The sequence below is a fragment of the Osmerus eperlanus genome, chromosome 19, assembly GCF_963692335.1.
Source record: "Osmerus eperlanus chromosome 19, fOsmEpe2.1, whole genome shotgun sequence".
Taxonomy (NCBI): domain Eukaryota; kingdom Metazoa; phylum Chordata; class Actinopteri; order Osmeriformes; family Osmeridae; genus Osmerus; species Osmerus eperlanus.
The window spans coordinates 3,282,175-3,304,119 of record NC_085036.1 but is presented as its reverse complement, the minus strand read 5'-3'; the positions used below and the strand labels follow the sequence as shown (position 1 = coordinate 3,304,119).

Below are 21,945 nucleotides of genomic sequence, written 5' to 3'. Positions count from 1 at the left end.
GGCGTACGCACATTTTCAGCCCCGTTTTGTGCGTACGCAAGCTTTATAAATGAGACCCCAGATAGAGTTTGAGTGCAAGAGAGAGAAGTATGTGTGTAGGCCTCTCCCATGAAGGACTACAAAGCCCAGATATTGAGAACTACAAGCGCCAGACATCAGGGGACAGATTTATGTCCTTAAACTCAGTATCCCTGTGCAGCTGGGCCGCAAGGCCTCACGTGGGCCCTGGAAGGGGAAGATAGAGGAAAAGTACTGGCAATGTAAATTCTGTGACAATTGACCAACCGGGTGTGAATACATAAATGCATCTGTGACCAACTATAATGCACCAATGACAAAATATCACAAAATAATGGAAAGTAAATATATAAGCGAATGTCCAGAGAAAAATTCCAGTCAGACTCCGGGGTCTACTCACGTTTGTTGGAATCAATCTTTTGTGATGAGTTTAGCAACCAAACTATCGTGATTCAACTCAGCTGCAGTCAGCTATCTTGCTAACTGATAAAAAATAACCTGACAAAGATCTGGACAAACATGCATCGTGAATTGTAGATTTACATGACAACACGGGTTATTTATTCGAATGAAACACAGTCAGGAACATGAATTCACGTGTTAGCCCCATAGCCAATAAACTAACCCTTACAAAAAAGAAGTATACTATTATCATGTTACTTAAAGTATACTAGCAGTGTACTTATTTATATACTATTTTTGTACTTATTTATATATTATTTTTGTACTAAGTAAACTGAATTGGTCCACTTTTTAGGTCATTTAGTACACTTTAAAGTACACTTATAGTGTATTTCAAGGTTTACTTTTGAATACTGTAAAGTAGCCTGTGTAGTGCACTTTCAGTTCATAAAGTATACTTCCTAAAGTACTTAAAAGTATACCTTGGAATTTACCAGCTAACTTGCTTCGGAGACACTGAAAATGAATGGGGTTGAACGGTGGAAAATACAATGTTTGGAACTATAGGTCGCATGTGACACACTTTACTTCCGCATTCTTCGATAACATTTGAGGTTTGATTTTGAATACTGTAAAGTAGCCTGTGTAGTGCACTTTCAGTTCATAAGTATACTTCCTAAAGAGCCTCAAAGTATACTTTGCAATACTTTCAAGTGCACTTTCAATTAATGAAGTAAGTACTTCAAGAAGCAAACTTAATAAATGTAATTTTACTATTAGTTACTAATATATTATAATGTTTAGGAGCCCCTCAAACGCCTCAGATTATAAGTCACTTAGCGAGAACGGGGACCCTTACAAAGTTCCACTGCAGATTCTTAGCTGAAAGAAGCTATTCACTACGCAAGCATTAAAGGAATCCAGCTCTTCTTATGAAACGTAACAGTCATTTAACTCATGGTTACAATGGTAAACCACCATAACAATGACCACGCAACAAAACACTACATTCTAAGCAGACACATTTAAAAAACGAAATTCATGAAGTTACATTTGTATTTCGAACAAACGGCAAACTTATCAGCACATTTTAAAACTATTTACCGCCTTGCATCATGGGAATTGACCAGCCAATGAGCCACGCTATCTTCATTTTTTCAACGTCGTTATTTCGTTCTTCAGTCAGTTTGACAGTATAACCTTCAAATGCATAATGCAACCCTTCTGTCTGCTTCTTTTTCAAGTAGCTTTTTCGTTTTTTTCCATTAATACTCCAATTGATAATTATTAGTATAAGATTATAGGGCTTCAGAATGTTTTGGCAGTAATTAAGGTTACAGCTTCAGTACCAAAAAAGATTCAATGTGCAATGCATAATAGATTTTCATAGACATGAATAATTAGAATATACAAGATGGATTCTAAAATGTTTTACCTGTTATGTACTTTTAAAGTATTTTGACTGTTTTTGCTGTATAATAATAGAAAACGTACATCCTCCTCCAGAAGAAATGTATACCATTTTCTGTTTCTAAGCATGCTTCTTAAAAGTATATCAAAAGTGAACTATTTTCTAAGTATACTTCTTAAAGGTATATCAAAAGTAAACTAGAGACGGTACAATTTCTGGGGAAATTGTAGGGTGTGCTTGCTTGGTTGCCGAGGGGTCAGTTTTTAATGACATTTCTTAACTGACATTTCTGTATATTTTATATAAAATGCATACTTGTTATTTATAAAGATTACATAGATTTAAAAGCATTTTTTTTTTTGCTGCTTACAACTAAAAATACTTTAATTAATTAGTTGTCTTCTCATTTCCCCTGCAAGAGGGAATGGTGAGCAGCCTAAATTTGGCAGACCGGTGTAAAAATGTACCTAATCTCTATGACTTAAAAGTCTTTTTAAGTTTTTCCCTTTTTGTGATATTTTCAGGCATTTAGCCTACTCATATTGCATTCATTCATTAATAAAGAACCCCCTTTGAAGATTATTCTAACAACAACGTTACCGGCAATAGCTCAGATGGAATTGCGATTCAAACAGTACCATCTGCTAACTGAAAATATGCCCCCAAAAACGTGAATAAGCTTGACATTTATTTAGTGTAAAATCGCTCATTCATAAAAAGCTCACTGGTAGCGATCATTGTCAGTAACAACGCAAAATGCGATATAGCCATAGACTTATAAGGATAGGCTATAGCCCTGTGTGGAGAAGCTGCCCCGGTAAATTGTACTACTATAGTACAGTACTAGACTACTGCGTCTTGGTATTTTCATGAACAGATTGACAAAGTTTAGTCTGTGGCAATGAAGTTCAGGTTTGTAGTCAAATAGTTTCACCTATTGAAAGACTTTTGATTAAGTAAGGGGAGTGCCGAACATGTTTCTGTCACCGTTTGACTTCCTAAACAGCTGTGGAGATGTTTTTGTTTGCTACAGTACTAACTAGTGTGTCTCGCGTAGGCTACAGCGTTGCAGTGAGCTACACTGGTTTGAAACCACAGGTAGTTATAATTTCACCAACAAATCGTTTACTTGTCATCTAATGTCACAACAAATCCTACAACGGAAACGTATTTGTGAGGAATGTTTATTTTAACGATTGAAAACAGATGCATCATAGACCGCTGTAGTATGTTTTGCCCAGGCAACAGAGGCTAATGTCATGATACTATTGCTTCAGTGAAATAGTAGACAATTGTTTCCAAAAGTAGATGTATTTCCTATATCAGCTTATATTGTACATTATACTTCACAATTGTGTTTCATATCAAAAGGTAAAATGAGTAAATACTAAATAGTTATCACCCTGGCCTCTTTGCTTGTGGCGTTTCTGCAGCTTCCTTGCAGTAAAGCTATAGTTAGCCTAGCTAACTATAGCTAGCCTAGACGTTAGTAGCATCAGTGACTTTGGCTAGCAAGTTAGCAACTGTTAGCTTCACTTATCACCACAAAAACTTAATTTAAACTTAAACTATGCAACAGAACATAAATAAAAATACTAGCAACTCAATCGCTACCAAGATTAAACTTTTCACACCTACGATGTCTATGTAGTCCAAATATTGACAGATCCTTAGGGGTGGGAAAAGAAAATAATAAAGAGAATAAATAAAGAATAAATATATATGTGAGAGAACAAAGGTTGTGCCCTTGCCGAAGGCAAAGCACACCCAATAAATATATATGTGAGAGAACAAAGGTTGTGCCTTTGCCGAAGGCAAAGCACACCCAACTATTTTCAAAGCATACTTTTAAAGTATATCAAAAGTAAACTATTTTCAAAGCATACTTAAAAGTAAACTATTTTCAAAGCATACTTAAAAGTATATCAAAAGTGAACTATTTTCAAAGCATAAAAAACGTGAACTATTTTCTAAGTATACTTCTTAAAAGTATATAAAAAATAAACTATTTTCAAAGCATACTTAAAATCAAAAGTGAACTAAAAGTGTACTATCCATATTTTGTATACTTAGAATATACTTTAATATACTTCTTTTTTGTAAGGGAGGTAGAATGTGTGATGAAAAAATAAGTATATTAAAGTATACTATAAGTATACTAAAATATGGATAGTACACTTTTAGTTCACTTTTGATATACTTTTAAGAAGCATGCTTAGAAAATAGTTCACTTTTGATATACTTTTAAGAAGTATACTTAGAAAATAGTTCACTTTTGATATACTTTTAAGTATGCTTTGAAAATAGTTCACTTTTGTAAGAAGTATACTTAGAAAATAGTTCACTTTTGATGTACTTTTAAGTATGCTTTGAAAATAGTTCACTTTTGATATACTTTTAAGAAGTATGCTTAGAAACAGAAAATGGTATACATTTCTTCTGGAGCAGGATGTACGTTTTCTATTATTATACAGAAAAAACAGTCAAAATAGTTTTAAAGTACATTACAGGTTACATTTTTTAGATCCATCTCATTCTAATTATTCATGTCTATGAAAATCTATTATGCATTGCACATTGAATCTTTTTTGGTACTGAAGCTGTAACCTTAATTACTGCCAAAACATTCTGAAGCCCTATAATCTTATACTAATAATTATCAATTGGAGTATTAATGGAAAAAACGAAAACGCTACTTGAGAAAGAAGCAGACAGAAGGGTTGCATTATGCATTTGAAGGTTATACTGTCAAACTGACTGAAGAACGAAATAACGACATGAAAAAATGAAGATAGCGTGGCTCATTGGCTGGTCAATTCCCATGATGCAAGGCGGTAAATAGTGTTAAAGTTTCTTTCAGCTAATAATCTGCAGTGTCACTTGGCGAGGCCCCCGGTCTCGTCAAGTGACGCAAGATCGGCGGCGTTTAAGGGGCTCCTAAACATTTAAATATATTAGTAAATCATCGTAAATGGACATTTATTAAGTTTACTTCTTGAAGTACGTTAATTGAAAGTGCACTTCAAAGTAATCTAAAGTATACTTGGAGGTACTTTAGGAAGTATACTTCATGAACTGAAAGTGCACTACACAGGCTACTATACAGTATTCAAAAGTAAACCTCAAATGTTATCGAAGAATGCGGAAGTAAAGTGTGTCACATGCGACCTATAGTTCGAAACATTGTATTTTCCACCGTTCAACCCCATTCATTTTCAGTGTCTCCGAAGCAAGTTAGCTGGTAAATTGATGAAAATCCAGCATTTTTTCATATTTCTACCACCACATATCAATTGTTATTAGTAGTATTTCATTGAGCCAGCTTTAAATAAAGTTTATCGTAAGAGCTTGTTAGATTCTAAATGCAGTTAGAGCTAGACTGTAGGTCTAGTATCTAACGTAAGCAACACTTTTACTGAAGCTAGCTAGAGAGCACGTGTATCATAACTATAAGTCAGTTGGTTTATGGTCTGTCAAATTAGTTCTTGTTCGTTGGCATACAAAGTTATATTAGCCTAGTTATTACATCTGATTAGCGCTAGCAACGATGAATTGCAGATTAAGGGGTCCCCTATCGTCCAGCTAGCTCTCAACGCTCGACAGGAATTGCAGGTCCACTCACTAAAAACAAACTTGACCCTCTCACTGGACATATTGTATAATAAAATGTTTTATTGAATGCAATTGGTTGCCTTGCATATTCAGTTCTATTTACCAAACTCCTTGTCTTAAATTGAGCAGTTGCTGGGGGGTATTCGTCGTAGCTCGCTAAGCGGTTTAGCGAGCTAATTTTCAGGCTAAGATAAAAAACGCCCCTCTTTTTGGTTCGTGGAAGCAACTTTCGATAAATCACCATAGTAACATATCAATTAGCACTAACCTGCTCCAGAGCAGGCTAACGTAAGTGTAGCTGGATAAGCTTGCGCCGGTGTGCTGCCGGTGCTCCCCACCGGCAGCACAAATACATACTTGTCAGTCCACTCTGTCTGAAATTTGCGATTTTCTGAATCAACTTTTCGCTTTTTGATGGGTTTTGTCACGCCATGATTTTCGCTAAGGAAGAAACGGGTACCGTTACCAAATCGTTAGCCTGCGTTGTTGCGAATGACACACACAACCTGCGTGGCCCACAGTTATTACAGCTCCTGATTGGACCTTTGGATTGGACACGGAAGATAGAAACCACATCTAGTAGGAAAAAAAATATAAGCTATAGCACAAAATCCTGCACCAATGAAAACTCGCTTGGATCATGACTATATTAGAATGTTGATTTTGTCTTCGGTCCAAATTGTATTGTGTCTGGGTCCGGATCTGGACCGGAGTCCGCCTATTGAGTACCCCCGGTATAGGCGATGCAGAAAACATTGGCAAAGCCGCAGCATGCGTTGCTGTAAGAAAAGTGTACTTGGCGCTTAACCAGTTGATGAATCAATTCATTAGATTCCCTGGCCATGTCCCAGTCAATGAAATCAAAGAGGGATTTACACATAGGACTACATGCATATACACATATATAGTACATGATATAAGCTCAGTAGCCTACATATATCCTCATAAGTGTCTATGAATTCGTATCAATTAGATACTCTTTGGCCTTGTTTTTATCTAGCCTACTTATTCTGAAAGAGTTGAGATAATTATTTTCGCTTGCAAGATCTCATTTGATTATTAATTTCCATTAAGCCTACTGCCAGCAGGCACATTTAAAGAAATGTGATCTGATTGGGGTAACTTGGGAGGCACTTAAGATGAGCCTATACATTTCCCCAAAACTTTCGCATTTATAGCTTATCGGCAATTTTTTGCCAAGCTGCGTCTTGCTCTGGCAGCGGCGGTGTTTGACTTAGCCATGGTAATATGCTTATTGTCTTCGTAGACACTCATTATAATAGTTTGCTCGGATGGCGAGAATAGCCTATCACCGCTCTCTCTTTCGTCTTTTCCGCCATCATACCGTTAGAAAATCACGGTTTTGGTGATCGACCTTACCTGCCTTTTGAAGTAGGACGTGCACGTGCAATTTCCCTGATAAGTTTAGCCTGATTGAAATTAACCACATGATTTGGATGCAGATCAGCCGTTGACGAACCGATATTTGCTGTTCTCACTCATCTCGCTAATGTTAACGGGCTAAAGGGACAATTGATTAACTTAGCTTCAACCCTTACAACGAACGGGGCCCAGGCGTGATTGCTATCTAGATTAGATTCAACTTCCATCAAGTACTACAAATATAAATGTTGTTAACGTAGTCAATTGTAAGTGGGCTGATGAATAAAAAAGTCCCATTTGAGGGCTCGACATTAAGGCTCTTGTCCGCTTGTCCAGGTGGATCCACAAGTGGATTTTTCTTGTAGGGCAAGTGGAAGAGAAATGTACTTGCCTCACTGGACAAGTTAAACCTCAAACAAAATAAAATGCCATGTTATGTGCCATTTATGTCTATTTAACTGATTTTAAAGTAGCTAGCTAGATTTTTTCTTCTGTGTTTCGGTGAAGTTGATCATTTCATCTCAGTGAATTCTGCATCAAAAAGGTCAAGGAGGACAGCCTTTAAGAGAGAAAGCGATTCCCCATTGATCTGTCGCATCTTGATTTGGGTCACGAAAGTCTTGAAATTTGAGTGAGAATGCGTCGCCCGCATAGTCTTAGGCGGCAGCCTTGTCTTGGTCCCCCGTTACACTGTTTTGACGTTAGCCTCAGTCAGACTCGGGTCACTCACTGGCAGTGAGTGTGTTCACAATGTTGTATTTCACTCCATTCTACACCAAAAACGTCAGGGAGGACTGCTTTTTGTAGATACGAGCCTGCTGAAGATAGCCAGAATTTTTTTAACCCTTGTGCTGCCTTCGGGTCACATGACCCGAAGGTTCACAACGAACCATCGTTGTGTTGCGACAACTTTGCCCAATACAAAACCCAATAAAAAGCATTTTATTTTAACCTTCGCGATGTGGGGGGTCTGAGACACCCCGACAGTTAAAAGAAAATGCTTCACTTTGTTTTTGTATGCGGTAAAGTTGTCGCAATACGACGGTGGGTCACACTGACTGATGGGTCAGAATGACCCGAAGATAACACAAAGGTTAACCGAGCCTGTTTCATTCGTCATTAGCCTGAGAATGCGACTTCCGTTAGCCAGGGTATTTGAAAACCATTCAAACAGGTTGACAGCATTGTTTTTTTTGGAACTACAGCGAACTACGGCGCAGTAAACATGGCCCTCCACTTCACCATCCAGTACCTGGATTCCCCACTATCCTACGCTAGGATTCTGTTTGCGGACTTCAGCTTTGCTTTCAACACCATCATCCCGGCTTTGCTTCAGGACAAGCTCTCCCAGCTGAACGTGCCGGACTCCACCTGCAGGTGGATCACAGAATTCCTGTCTGACAGGAAGCAGTGCGTCAAGCTCGGAACACATATCTCTGAATCCCTGTCCATCAGCACCGGATCTCAAACAGGTTGACAGCATTGTTTTTTTTTTAACTACAGCGAGCTACTTGAACCACGTGATCATGTGTCGAAACTCTCTTTTTATATGGCTCTGGGCTGTTCGAATGGCGATGTCAAGAATAACAGTGGGAAAATACAAGTTGTAAAAAGAGACCGTGTCCGTGTCTTATTATTTTATATGGTCGTGTGGACAATATCTAAAACGAACCTACAAAGAGCTCGGTTACACTACCGAAGTAGAATTAGCCAATGTTGTTAGCGATGCTAGCGTTAGTTTGCTAGCTGTATATAACATTTCACTTGGTCTTGCAGATGTTTGATTCACTGAAATTATTATGAAATGTTATGTTCTACTAGCCATTGGCCTACTTTAGCAAGTCACTGTATTTCTAAGCCCTGATAGTGTAACTGAGACGACAAAGTAGAAATAATTCCTCTTTCAAGTAATAAGCCAATTGTTGAGCATTAAATTAGGTGCAGGGTCTGTAGAGATCTTGGGAGGAAGCCACTATAAGCCTCTTCGAAATATAAGCCGTACAACCACAAGAAAACTGTAAAATCGGGGTACAAGCCGCAGCTTTATTTTAAAAAAATACGGTAAACTCGGTTTTGCAGTCAATGACTCCTTTAATGACTACAGATCCGTTGCCCTGACCTCTGTGGTAATGAAGTCTTATGAGCGCCTGGTGCTGGCACACCTCAAATCCTTCACAGACCCTCTTCTGGACCCCCTGCAGTTTGCCTACAGAGCCAACAGGTCTGTAGACGGCGCAGTAAACATGGCCCTCCACTTCACCCTCCAGTACCTGGATTCCCCACTATCCTACGCTAGGATTCTGTTTGCGGACTTCAGCTTTGCTTTCAACACCATCATCCCGGCTTTGCTTCAGGACAAGCTCTCCCAGCTGAACGTGCCGGACTCCACCTGCAGGTGGATCACAGAATTCCTGTCTGACAGGAAGCAGTGCGTCAAGCTCGGAACACACATCTCTGAATCCCTGTCCATCAGCACCGGATCTCAAACAGGTTGACAGCATTGTTTTTTTTTTAACTACAGCGAGCTACTTGAACCACGTGATCATGTGTCGAAACTCTCTTTTTATATGGCTCTGGGCTGTTCGAATGGCGATGTCAAGAATAACAGTGGGAAAATACAAGTTGTAAAAAGAGACCGTGTCCGTGTCTTATTATTTTATATGGTCGTGTGGACAATATCTAAAACGAACCTACAAAGAGCTCGGTTACACTACCGAAGTAGAATTAGCCAATGTTGTTAGCGATGCTAGCGTTAGTTTGCTAGCTGTATATAACATTTCACTTGGTCTTGCAGATGTTTGATTCACTGAAATTATTATGAAATGTTATGTTCTACTAGCCATTGGCCTACTTTAGCAAGTCACTGTATTTCTAAGCCCTGATAGTGTAACTGAGACGACAAAGTAGAAATAATTCCTCTTTCAAGTAATAAGCCAATTGTTGAGCATTAAATTAGGTGCAGGGTCTGTAGAGATCTTGGGAGGAAGCCACTATAAGCCTCTTCGAAATATAAGCCGTACAACCACAAGAAAACGGTAAAATCGGGGTACAAGCCGCGGCTTTATTTCAAAAAAATACGGTAAACTCGGTTTTGCAGTCAATGACTCCTTTAATGACTACAGATCCGTTGCCCTGACCTCTGTGGTAATGAAGTCTTATGAGCGCCTGGTGCTGGCACACCTCAAATCCTTCACAGACCCTCTTCTGGACCCCCTGCAGTTTGCCTACAGAGCCAACAGGTCTGTAGACGGCGCAGTAAACATGGCCCTCCACTTCACCCTCCAGTACCTGGATTCCCCACTATCCTACGCTAGGATTCTGTTTGCGGACTTCAGCTTTGCTTTCAACACCATCATCCCGGCTTTGCTTCAGGACAAGCTCTCCCAGCTGAACGTGCCGGACTCCACCTGCAGGTGGATCACATAATTCCTGTCTGACAGGAAGCAGTGCGTCAAGCTCGGAACACACATCTCTGAATCCCGGTCCATCAGCACCGGATCTCCTCAGAGCTGCATCCTTTCCCCTCTGCTCTTCTCATCAGTCCATCAAACTCCTGAAGTTTGCGGATGACACCACCCTCATTGGGCTCATCTCTGGTGGCGATGAGTCTGACTACAGGTGGAAAGCTGACAATCTGGTGACCTTGTGCAGCCAGAAAAACTTGGAGCTCAATGCTCTTAAGACAGTGGAGATTGTTGTGGACTTCAGGAAGAATTCAGCCACTCCCTTCCGGCAGGAGACTGCGGTCCATCAGGACCAACACCTAATTTTCTCGGAGTCACCTAACATGAACATCACCAGGAACAAAGACCCTGCTGATTAGTTTCCTCTTGACAACCGACACACACACCTACAGAAAATAATTTATAATTTTCAACTTTGGTAGCAGAATTAGACTCAAACTAGTCAATGTTCCCTGATAATATTTCTTCTACTTGTCCTGCGACATCTCTGTCTTTGGTAGCACTCATGGGCAAATGCAGGTGGGGGGGGTGTTCGAAGGACGCAGGTTTGACACTGCATGGATTTGATTAAAGGATTTTCAAGTCCTTAAGTCCATAATTCAGGCTGAAAGACTACTCTGGGGTTTTGATGAATGATATGAGGCCCCTCACCACATGGAATGGGAGATGAGGCTTGTCTAAACTAAATAGCTTGAATGACTGGACAAATGTGTTTTCTTTGTACCCAATCAGCATCTATTGGACTTCCAGTATGGTGTCTTATGACCGTAGACATTGTGTGGGAATGAATAATGGCTCAATAGTGATGTCCTTCATATGAATCAATCACTGTATAACTCTAAATGACTTGTCATAATGTCCAATCTATACCATCCCAAGCATGAAATGACAGGTGTGATCAAGGTGGAGCCACCTTTCCACAATAAATTGTCAAGTTAGTAACATCCATAAAATAATGGCCACTGTATTAGCAGAATTCATGTTAGAAGTGCAAAGACAGCTACGTACCTTACTGGCCCCAGGCAGCAGATGCAGTTTGACATAAGGATCTGAGAGCCCATTATGATCCATTGGTTTCAGCCCCTGTGGACGAAACACGTTAGAGGAAGTTTAAATAATAATGTTTACAGCCAAAGCACCACTTCATATGAAGACATAAGAAGGAGGGGGGGGGGATCTTCTGCAGGAAAAAATCAACTGCAGACAATTTAATTTGTTTGACTACACAGAAAGTTCACAATTCCTGAGTCAACCCAAGAGTGAGATGAGAGCATAACAATCGGAGAGAAAGAAAATACTTTCTTTTTACCAAACGAGCTGCAACATTTGTATTGCTTACTGCAGGGCTATTCATTTGGCAGCCCGCGGGCCACATGCGGCCCGGAAGCAACCTCTGAGTGGCCCAGCCCGAGGTCCCACCAAAAACATACATTCCTACGTAAATTCATACAGTAGTACAGACCCCCCCCCCCCCCCCCCGGCCGAAACAAAGTGCTAACCCTAAGCCTATATTTCGGAGCAGGTTAATGTAATAGTCTAATAGCTAATGTAATATTGCACATATTTTTGTCCTATTTCCCCTCAAGAAATAAAGTTAGTCTACTTAATGACACCTTACAGTCATAAAGTATGTTCTAAATGCTGCCAATTAATAACTGACGTAACTTATTGTAAATGGTCAGTAGCCTAGCCTATCGATTAAGGGGCCACTAGGAAGCATTTACGCTGTCTGCTTCATTTGATCTTGATAAGCATTATGTAGCTAATAATAACAATATACCCACTATTTATTCATTAAAACTACTTCAGCATAATATTGCACCTAAAATGCAAACGTGAGCAAGGGCAGCAATCGCTATCGAATCGACATGTGCAATTTCGCTAGCAGGGGAAGAATAGCCTACAAACAACGAAAATCACCAGTTAACTTAATTAAAATTAGCAAGAACTATAGACTAATACAATCCTTAAATTAACTGACAACATAAGTTATACGACTTAGCTCTACAGTTCTCAAGGACGCACACACGCAATCTCAACTGCGCTGTGAAGCGCGTCCGTGCAATCCTCCGATACGCTTTCTAACAATCACTGCTGATAGACTGCCTAAAATTTTGTACAGCCCTATTTCTGATACCGTGGCGGCAGAAATTTTGCCGTGGCGGGCCGCCACGGAAAAATCAACATAGCGGAAACACTGTGACGTGAGGTGGCTGTCCAAAGGCAAAGCACTGGAGCGTTTCTGTGGTCTCAGAGAGGAGATCATAACTTTCCTCCTCCTCCGCAGCAAGTAAAAACAGGCAAAAACGCACTTGAGTCGCATACTGGACGACAACTTCATGGCCGATGCCTGCTTTCTGAGCGACATATTCAAACACCTGAATGATCTCAATTTGGGACTACAAGGCAGAGACAAAACTGTCATCGACCTTGTGCAACAGATGCGCGCATTACAAGTTAAACTGGACCTTTTCGCAACTGATTTGAGCACAGGCCGAATGCTGCATTTTCTAACACTCACACGCAAATGCATCTCATCCCCCGCACAAATCACAGATTTCATTGCGAGGTTGAAAAAGCACTTTTTGGTCGATTGGATGGACTTGTTCTGCCCAGAGAGCTGAAATTTTTTGCCAGAGACCTGTTCAGTGTTGCAATAGAAGGGGACTTATCCGCCAGAGCAAAGAAAGTGGTTTTGGACTGATGTCAACGTACATCAGTTCCCTAACATTAAGAAAGTAGCGATTGTCATTCTCAGTATGTTTGGATCAACATACACGTGAGTCAAGTTTTTCACACATGAACTCCATAAAAAGCAACTTTCGTTGCGCCGACTGAGCGTACTCTCCACCAATGCCTTGGGATTGCATTGACAACTTACGAGCCTAAAGTCACTGTTCTCGTTTAAAACTAAAAATGTAACTTCTCCCACTAAGTCAGCAGGGTAACTGTATCCTATGCGACGGGTCTGTAAGAGCCGTAGCCACGCTCCGTCTGACAAGGTAGTTCGCCACTCACGGGATTCGAACGCTCGGCCTCCGACTTGCCAAGCGCAACCACTACCAACCAAAAGGCATGCCTAATCACACATATGGTGCTGTAGTACACCTTGTATTCATGTGTTAGTTATAGTTGTGAATACTGTGCACTTTTTATTTTATGCATTTTGAAATGTTCCTGGGTCAAATGTGAGCAAGGTGTTTATTTTGTTTCAAAAGGAAACTTAATGTTATTACTAATAGCCTACTTTGCACTATTTTGTTTTATGCCCTTGTGATCAGATATGTCAGATATGTAGCCTAGGTAGGCCTAGGCAAGAGGTGCCTAGGTCATTTTTTTCTTCTTTTGTAAGTGGAAAAAGTAGGGGCTACCTCAGATTCTGTTCATTTAGCTCTTTTATTGTTTTTTTTATTCACCTTTTGCTGTGCAAACTGACCAAAGAGAAACAATGAATAAACCGTAACCTTAATAAAACATGTTTTTCAACTGAATGGCCCAACTGAATTTGTAATTGAATATCCCTGGCTTACTGGGTTAGACTAAGTGTTGCAGGGTTGCTAATCTAATAACCTTGACTGCATAGACAGTTAACAAGGATGGCACTGCATCCTTATAATAAGAAAATAACTATCAGCAAGGACGCAATAATTTGTGTTGGGGCAGTGGGCTTTTTACACGTCCATCAACCATGGAGGGCTTTGCAAATGGACACTAATGAATTACAATACATTACGATTGCCTTCCTCAGTGCATCAGGAGCTATCAATCACCATCAATACATATACAGCCATGGAAAACAAAAAAGGAAAATACAGCTTCATTATCATACACAACACTACAATATCAATTCACTGGAGAAGTCCAAGTCCAATTTTCACAAAGCAGTGATACAGATATTATTTTGGGTCCTGCTCTGTCAAACTAGATCTAGGTCCTTACAGTATACATCAAATATACATACAGTGTATTTTCAGAGGGTTTATTCAAACGAATATAACAAACTTTATTCAATTTTACACTGTTATTGAACACAACATGTTATGAAGCTCTGAATGGTGAAGCCATTGATGGCTGTAATCATGAGTACTACTATATTGTGTGATTGCGTAGGGAAGGAGATAGTTCTTAATAGTCAGTAACCATTATTTAGAATTGGATACAGATATTGTACAGGGCATCTGGAAAGTATTCACAGCGCTTTACCTTTCCACATATTGTTATGTTACAGCCATATTCCAAAACGGATAAAATGAAAAATGTTCTTCAAAATCCTCACAACACCCTATAATGATAACGTGAAATTTTTTTGGGGACATTTTTGCATCTATGGAAAAAAAATTAAATCACATGTTTTGGTTAGTGGGTCGGCGCTCGGTTAGGTTACTAGTGGGTAGGCAGGTAAGGTAGGAGAGGGGTTTATTACTTTTTACTTTATTTGCTTTGGTTCCATCCAGTCTCTTTCCCCCCCCTTTTTACTGGCATTTTTCATGTAAAAAATTGCAAAGGGATATGCCAAATAATAAATATGATGCTATTTAAAGCAAAGGTTATTCGCTTGTATTTGTTTTTGCTACTGTGATAATTCTACATCTCAATTTTCTGTCGCTTTTTCCTGTCTGTGTGAGAGATAATTTGTGCATCCGAGCTACAGTACCCTATATCCACAAACTGATTTGTTCAGCCATGTGTGGGATGAACATTCCTTACACTCTCAGAGAGAGAATCAACAACAATGGTAATTAGCGATTTCCTATTCTCCTGAGTTTTGGGGTAAAGTGGCCAACTGGAGTTTTCCGAAAGACAACTCTCTTGTGGAATACTAAAGCTCTTGTGTTCACTTTGTGTGATAAAATAAAAACAAATCTTGTGTCACATCCATATTCCTCTTCACCCAAAACTACTATACAATGAAACACTGGATAATATTTTGTAAGGAAAAACAAAGGGTCTGAAAATTGCTCTCAGCCATCATTTGTTGTGCCTGGGGTTCTAATAGAGCTGCTACTCTAGGCTCTCTTACTCTCCCTGCGCTCTATCCCTCTCTCTTTCCCCCATCAATTCGCCGCTTCTCATCTCCTATACAAAGTCGCAAGTTCAGTCAGATGTTTCTGAGGGTCAAGATGGATGTTGTCTTTGATGTTGTGCTGTTGGAGTTGAATCTTGTCTGTCTGGGAGTGCCTTCAGAGGCCCTACACAGATGTGAATTGATAGGATCTGTCATAGTGCAATTGACTACAAAAGGCACCACATGCAGCAGCATGCATCAAGTTATTGTCAGGTCTATGTTGAACAAATGAAATACTGAGCAAATCTCTAGAGCAGAATTCAATCAGATTAAATTGGTTTGCGTCACGGCTGGCTGCAAGGAGGACCCAAAAGCGGAGTGCGGAACCGCACGTTTATTAAATGACAAATGAAATCTCACAAGCAAGGCTCTGGAAACAAAACAGAAAGCACGCCGTAGAAGGTAACTCAAAAAGGGGTGATCCAAAAAACGTAGTCGAGAAAGGCAGGGTCCGAGATCGGGAAGGCAGTCCAGTATGTCCAGGGAAGGGTAGGGAAGCGGTTCAACGTGGCTGGAACAAAAGAATGTATTGCAGGATATGGAACTTGTCTTTACACATCAAAAACTCTTCAGCAAAGAAGGAGGGAAAACAGAGGGTATTTATAAGGGGTGTAATCAGCACACAACAGGGAACAGGTGGTGAGAAGGAGAACGCTGCTGACAGAAAGATGCGCTTCAGCTGAGCGCTGCCATGAAACACAGTGACCACTAGGTCACCCCTCAAACCCTGACATGTTTGGATCTTGGACTGAGCTGTCTACTGAAGGCATGCATAACTATTTCTTCTCTGACAACCAGCTGGAGTCAGATGTACTAAGTATTGAGTTAATGCTTACCTTTGCTAAGGAATTTTTGTCAACGTTGTAAGCAGCCAAATGACACAAGCCGGTGCTTCTTCAACATCAGTATTTAGCTGAGATCAGAGAGGTTAGTAGATGAACAATATAGTACTGGGGGAACTTGGAGGCACTGAAGTTCTGCATGCAGTGAAAACACATTGAGACAATAATCGCTCAATATTGACTGCCCAGCCGGGGTCTTATTATTCAGCCTTGACCTTCACTTAATTAATTAGGGTTCCTAATTAAACCTATTGTTTTTGTTAGTATTCTTCTTATTAGGGCAGAAAATATTAGATGACATTGTATTGAGGCCCAATTGTAGAAGAACCCATAGTATATTTACAATTGTAGTAGGCCATTAGATCTGTTTTAAAAGTTCAGGGGTGTTATTTGTTGGATATGAAGCCCCCACCCTCCACTCCAGAGACAGTTGGTGACAGAGAGGTGCAGACATTAAGTTAAACATAGTCATGCGTTAAGAGTAAAGTAAAAAATACAGATCCCCCCTTTCTGAATAAAGTTCGACTGATCTGATTTGTTGATTTCTGTTGCTATGAAAACCAGTTTAGCCAAGCTAACCAACATTGTTTATAGCTAGCTTGCATTACATTTACATTTTACATTTAGTTATTTAGCAGACACTCTTATCCAGAGCGACTTACAGTAAGTACAGGGACATTCCCCCCGAGGCAAGTAGGGTGAAGTGCCTTGGACACGGTGGAGTGCCAAGGACACAACGTCATTTGGCTCGGCCGGGAATCGAACTGGCAACCTTCAGATTATTAGCCCGATTGCCTAACCGCTCAGCCACCTGACATTACCATTCAATAGCTAACAAAACATTAGTAAACATTAGTGTCCACATTGCCTCAATATCTTTGTGTCAATAAATCAAATATAATTTTGACTGATGGTTTTTCAAACCTTATAGGCTTCAAGGTGACATCATTCTGATGTACCATGCGCAATTTCACCTTTCATATATGATTGAATTCAATTGAATTGCTCCACAGCGCGCGTGCTCCAAATTCTCAGACTCATCCTGCCCCTTGACACTAGGGTGACCACCTGTCGCGCTTTGCGTTGTCCCGCACGTCCCATATTGAAAATGCTGTGCCATACAGCGCAAAGCGGGAAAGGTAGTCACCCTACTTGACACACGCGCAAGCTTGGTGAGACGCACACACATCCTTTCTGGAAATTGTGTGCTGACCAAGCCCCCACCCTCTGTTTTTAGCTCCTGTTTCATTTCGCTTCCAATCGCAGCTAACCGTTACGAATATAAATTATTTTTCGGCGGCCATTGTTGTTTTCAACTGAAATCGCCTGATCGTGTTGGAGGCAGCCACGTTCGGTAAGTCCTATTTTTACACATTTTAAGCTAGAATCAATGATTGGTTTCGTGAAAGTACACTACTCTTCAATTATGGTGAAGGTTTTAGCACTTTCAGACCTTTAGATCGTGAGTCTGAAGTGACGGAAAACCGAACTCGAAAAGTAGCTACTGTAGCTCTAGCTTTTTTCCTCTGTTTTTAATTAGTGAGTCATTTTGCATCTCGGCGAATTGTTCATCAAAAAGGTCGAGGAGGGCAGCCTTTAGGAGACAAAGCAATTCCCCACAGACCTGTCGGCTCAGAATTTTGATTTGGGGAGTGAAAGTCTTTGTAATAAGCCTATGCGCCAGGGAGACCGCATAGGCTTAGGCGGCAGCCATGTTTTGGTCGCGTCATGTTCATAAGTTCACCATTTTACAGTTAGGTCTACACGAAAAAGGTTAAGGAGGGCAGCCTTTAGGAGATGTGGGAATTGTGCTTTTAGCCAGATGCTCCGCTCCACTCCAGAGAGTTGGTGACAGAGAGGTGCAGACATTAAGTTAAACAGTCATGCGTTAAGAGTAGAGTAAAAAATACAGATCCCACCTTTCTGAATAAAGTTCGAGTGATCTGATTTGTTGATTTCTGTTGCTATGAAAACCAGTTTAGCCAAGCTAACTAACATTGTTTATAGCTAGCTTGCATTACCATTCAATAGCTAACAAAACATTAGTAAAAATAGCTTGCTAATCGAGCAGAACTTGTTAATGCAGGAGACTCAGAGACCTTAGCGCGTCACTAGCATCTCGTCATATAACGCAGTCGGAGCACAGCTAAATAATCAGCTGTCAGCGCTCTTGAGTACCCAGCATGCAGTGCGGCATGTCAAAATAGTTCGGTTACAACGGCCATGCGAGGGATTTCAGTTGTTGTGTTCGTTCAGTTAGATGTTTGTAATGTTATTGTTTGTTAGTTAATATAATCTTGTTGGTCACCCTGAGTGTGCATGTCGTGTAGTTTAATGGGAAAAGAGAGTCGGCCATTTTACCATCAGAGGCTACACTCACAATGAGCTGGACGGGGGTTGTACCCTAGCCAGTTGCCTATGAGGCTATTCTTGAGATCTACTCAAGAAGAAATCAGAATCAGAATTCGGTTTATTTGCCATTTATGTTATACAAACATGGAACAACAATCTAAGAATACAACAATTTAAATATAAAATAAAATATATATAAAAATAAGAATAATGAGCAGCGTGAATGGTCAACATAGTGCAATCGGATACTGAGATAAAGTGGCTTATGCATACTGAATTGCCATTAGATGGACTTATAATAGTTAAATAAGTGAATGAATGTCAATGGGAGTCCTTGGCCTTGTTGAAGAGGCCAGTAGCAGAGGGAAAGAAACTGTTCTTATGGCGTGAGGTTTTGGTCCTGATGGACCGCAGCCTTCTGCCAGAGGGGAGTAGCTGGAACAGGGAGTGACCAGGGTGGGAGGGGTCGGCCACGATCTTCCTCGCACGCCTCAGGGTTCTCGAGGTGTGCAGGTCCTCGAGGGTAGGCAGATTGCAGCCGATCACCTTCTCAGCAGTGCGGATGATACGCTGCAGTCTGCTCTTGTCCTTGGCAGTGGCAGCAGCGTACCAGATGGTGATGGAAGAGGTGAGGATGGACTCAATGATGGCTGTGTAGAAGTGCACCATCATTGTCTTTGGCAGGTTGAATTTCTTCAGCTGCCGTAGGAAGTACATCCTCTGTTGTGATTTTTTGGTGAGGGAGCTGATGTTCAGTTCCCACTTGAGGTCCTGGGAGAGGATGGTGCCCAGGAAGCGGAAGGACTCCACAGTGTTGACTGGGGAGTCGCACAGGGTGATGGGGGTGAGTGGGGCTGTATTCTTCCTGAAGTCCACAACCATCTCCACTGTCTTAAGAGCATTGAGCTCCAAGTTGTTCTGGCTACACCAGGTCACCAGGTTGTCAGCTTCCCACCTATAGTCAGACTCATCCCCGTCAGAGATGAGCCCAGTGGTGTCGTCCGCAAACTTCAGAAGTTTGACAGACGGATGACTGGAGGTGCAGCTGTTGGTGTACAGGGAGAAGAGCAGAGGGGAAAGGACGCAGCCCTGAGGAGATCCGGTGCTGATGGACCGGGAGTCAGAGACTTGTGTTCCCAGCTTAACGCACTGCTTCCTGTCAGACAGGAAGTCTGTGATCCACCTGCAGGTGGAGTCGGGCACGTTCAGCTGGGAGAGCTTGTCCTGAAGCAGGGCAGGGATGATGGTGTTGAAGGCAGAGCTGAAGTCCACAAACAGGATCCTGGCATAGGATGCTGGGGAGTCCAGGTGCTGTAGGGTGAAGTGGAGGGCCATGTTAACGGCGTCATCCACAGATCTGTTGGCTCTGTAGGCAAACTGCAGTGGGTCCAGGAAAGGGTCTGTGATGGCTTTGAGGTGTGCCAGCACAAGGCGCTCAAAAGACTTCATTACCACAGAGGTCAGGGCGACGGGTCTGTAGTCATTGAGTCCTGTTGGCCTTGGCTTTTTGGGCACAGGGATGATGGTGGAGGACTTGAGACAGGCTGGCACATGGCATGTCTCCAGGGAGGTGTTAAAGATGTAGGTGAACAGCGGAGACAGCTGGTCAGCGCAGTGCTTGAGGGTGGCAGGAGAGACAGAGTCCGGCCCAGCTGCTTTGCGGGGGTACTGCCTCTTGAAAATTCTGTTAACTTCACCCTCCTGAATGGAGAGAGTTGTCACTGTAGAGGGGGTGAGGGAGGAGGCCCCGTGGGTGGGAAGGGGTAGTTCAGGACAGTCCAATTGTCTTTCAAATCTACAGTAGAACTCATTCAGGTCGTTGGCCAGGCGGGAGTCGTTAGTGGAGTGGGGGGCTCTGGGCTTGTAGTTGGTGATCTGCCTGAGCCCTCTCCAGACAGAAGCAGAGTCGTTAGCAGAGAACTGACGCTTCAGTCTCTGAGTACAGTCGTTTAGCCTCTCTCACCGCCTTGCTAAACCTGTTCTTCGACTCCTTGAATCTGTCTCTATCCCCACTCCGAAATGCTTCCTCCTTCTCTGACCTCAACCTTCTGAGCTCTGCTGAGAACCAGGGCTTGTTGTTGTTGAAATTCACCCTGGTGCTTGTTGGAATACAGCAGTCCTCACAGAAGCTGATGTATGATGTCACAGCCTCTTTGAGTTCATCCAGACTATTGGTAGCAGTCGTGAACATATCCCAGTCAGTACAGTCCAAGCACGCCCGCAGATCCTCCATAGCCTCACTGGTCCACTGTTCTGATGTCCTCACAACAGGTTTACAGAGCTTTAATTTCTGCCTTTATGCAGGAATCAGATGGACCATGGTATGGTCAGTGACCCAGTGCTGCACGAGGGACGGCATGGTAGGCTCTACTGACTGTAGTGTAGCAGTGATCCAGAGTGTTCTCTTCTCTGGTTGGGCATTTGATGAATTGTCTGTATTTAGGGAGTTTGTGGCTGAGATTACCTTTGTTAAAGTCGCCGAGTACGATAACAAGGGAATCCAGGTTTGCTCGCTCCACACTCAATCTGGTCGGCGAGCATGCGTTGGGCCTCTTTAACCTGTGGACCCGGTGCCATGTAAACGCCGACCAAAATGAGTGACGCAAATTCTCGTGGCGAGTAAAAAGGTTTACAGTTCATAAAAAATTATTCCAGATCCGGAGAACAATGTTGCAGAATCACTGTCACATCTACACACCAGCCAATGTTGATGTTCGTCCATTTTATTGCACAGTGAACGTACGTTGGAGAGGAAAAAAACTTGGAAGCACTGTTCGGATTCCACGTCTGCGAAACCGAACTAACGCTCCCGCTCGCTTTCCCCTTCTACGGCGTTTCACTGCATGAGCAAAGCCTAGCGCGGCACTGGCTAGAATTCCCACTAAATCTGCCGCTGGAAGCAGAAAAGTGGGAAACAAATCCACAGGAGTTGTTGTCCTGATGTTTAGAAGTACTTCTCTTGTTAGAGAACCCCGGAAATCTTGGCAGAACACTGAATTAACAGACAAAGTGAAAGTGAATAACTGTGGTTTTCAAGTCTTCTTTGAGAAAGTTTGAAAACAATGTTGCGGTTGATATGTATTGATTGTGGGAGGTAATTTTTGGACTAGATCTAAACCTCATGCGGCTGATGCAGCATTTCTGCTTTGGCATGACCTGCGCTGGGAGAGAGGGAAACAGCATGGATGGGGATAGTGTGCGGGCAGATGTGTCTTTATATAGGGTGAAATGGAATGAGAAATGCAATACAAAATGTCTGAAAGGGGTGTATTTATGTAAGTGTCCACATTGCCTCAATATCTTTGTGTCAATAAATCAAATATAATTTTGACTGATGGTTTTTCAAACCTTATTGGCTTCAATGTGACATCATTCTGATGTACCTTGCGCAATTCT

At 41.6% G+C, this 21,945-nt stretch overlaps 1 protein-coding gene across 2 annotated transcripts in view; it reads right to left on the bottom strand.

Annotated features, from left to right (window-relative positions):
• Window positions 1-21,945, bottom strand: part of doc2b (double C2-like domains, beta) — a 262,373-nt gene that overhangs the window by 127,026 nt on the left and 113,402 nt on the right. For both annotated transcript variants that reach the window (XM_062485089.1, XM_062485090.1), the window contains one exon: window positions 11,299-11,373. In XM_062485089.1, coding sequence (XP_062341073.1) covers window positions 11,299-11,373 — 75 coding nt within the window. The remainder of the gene's footprint in view (window positions 1-11,298; window positions 11,374-21,945) is intronic.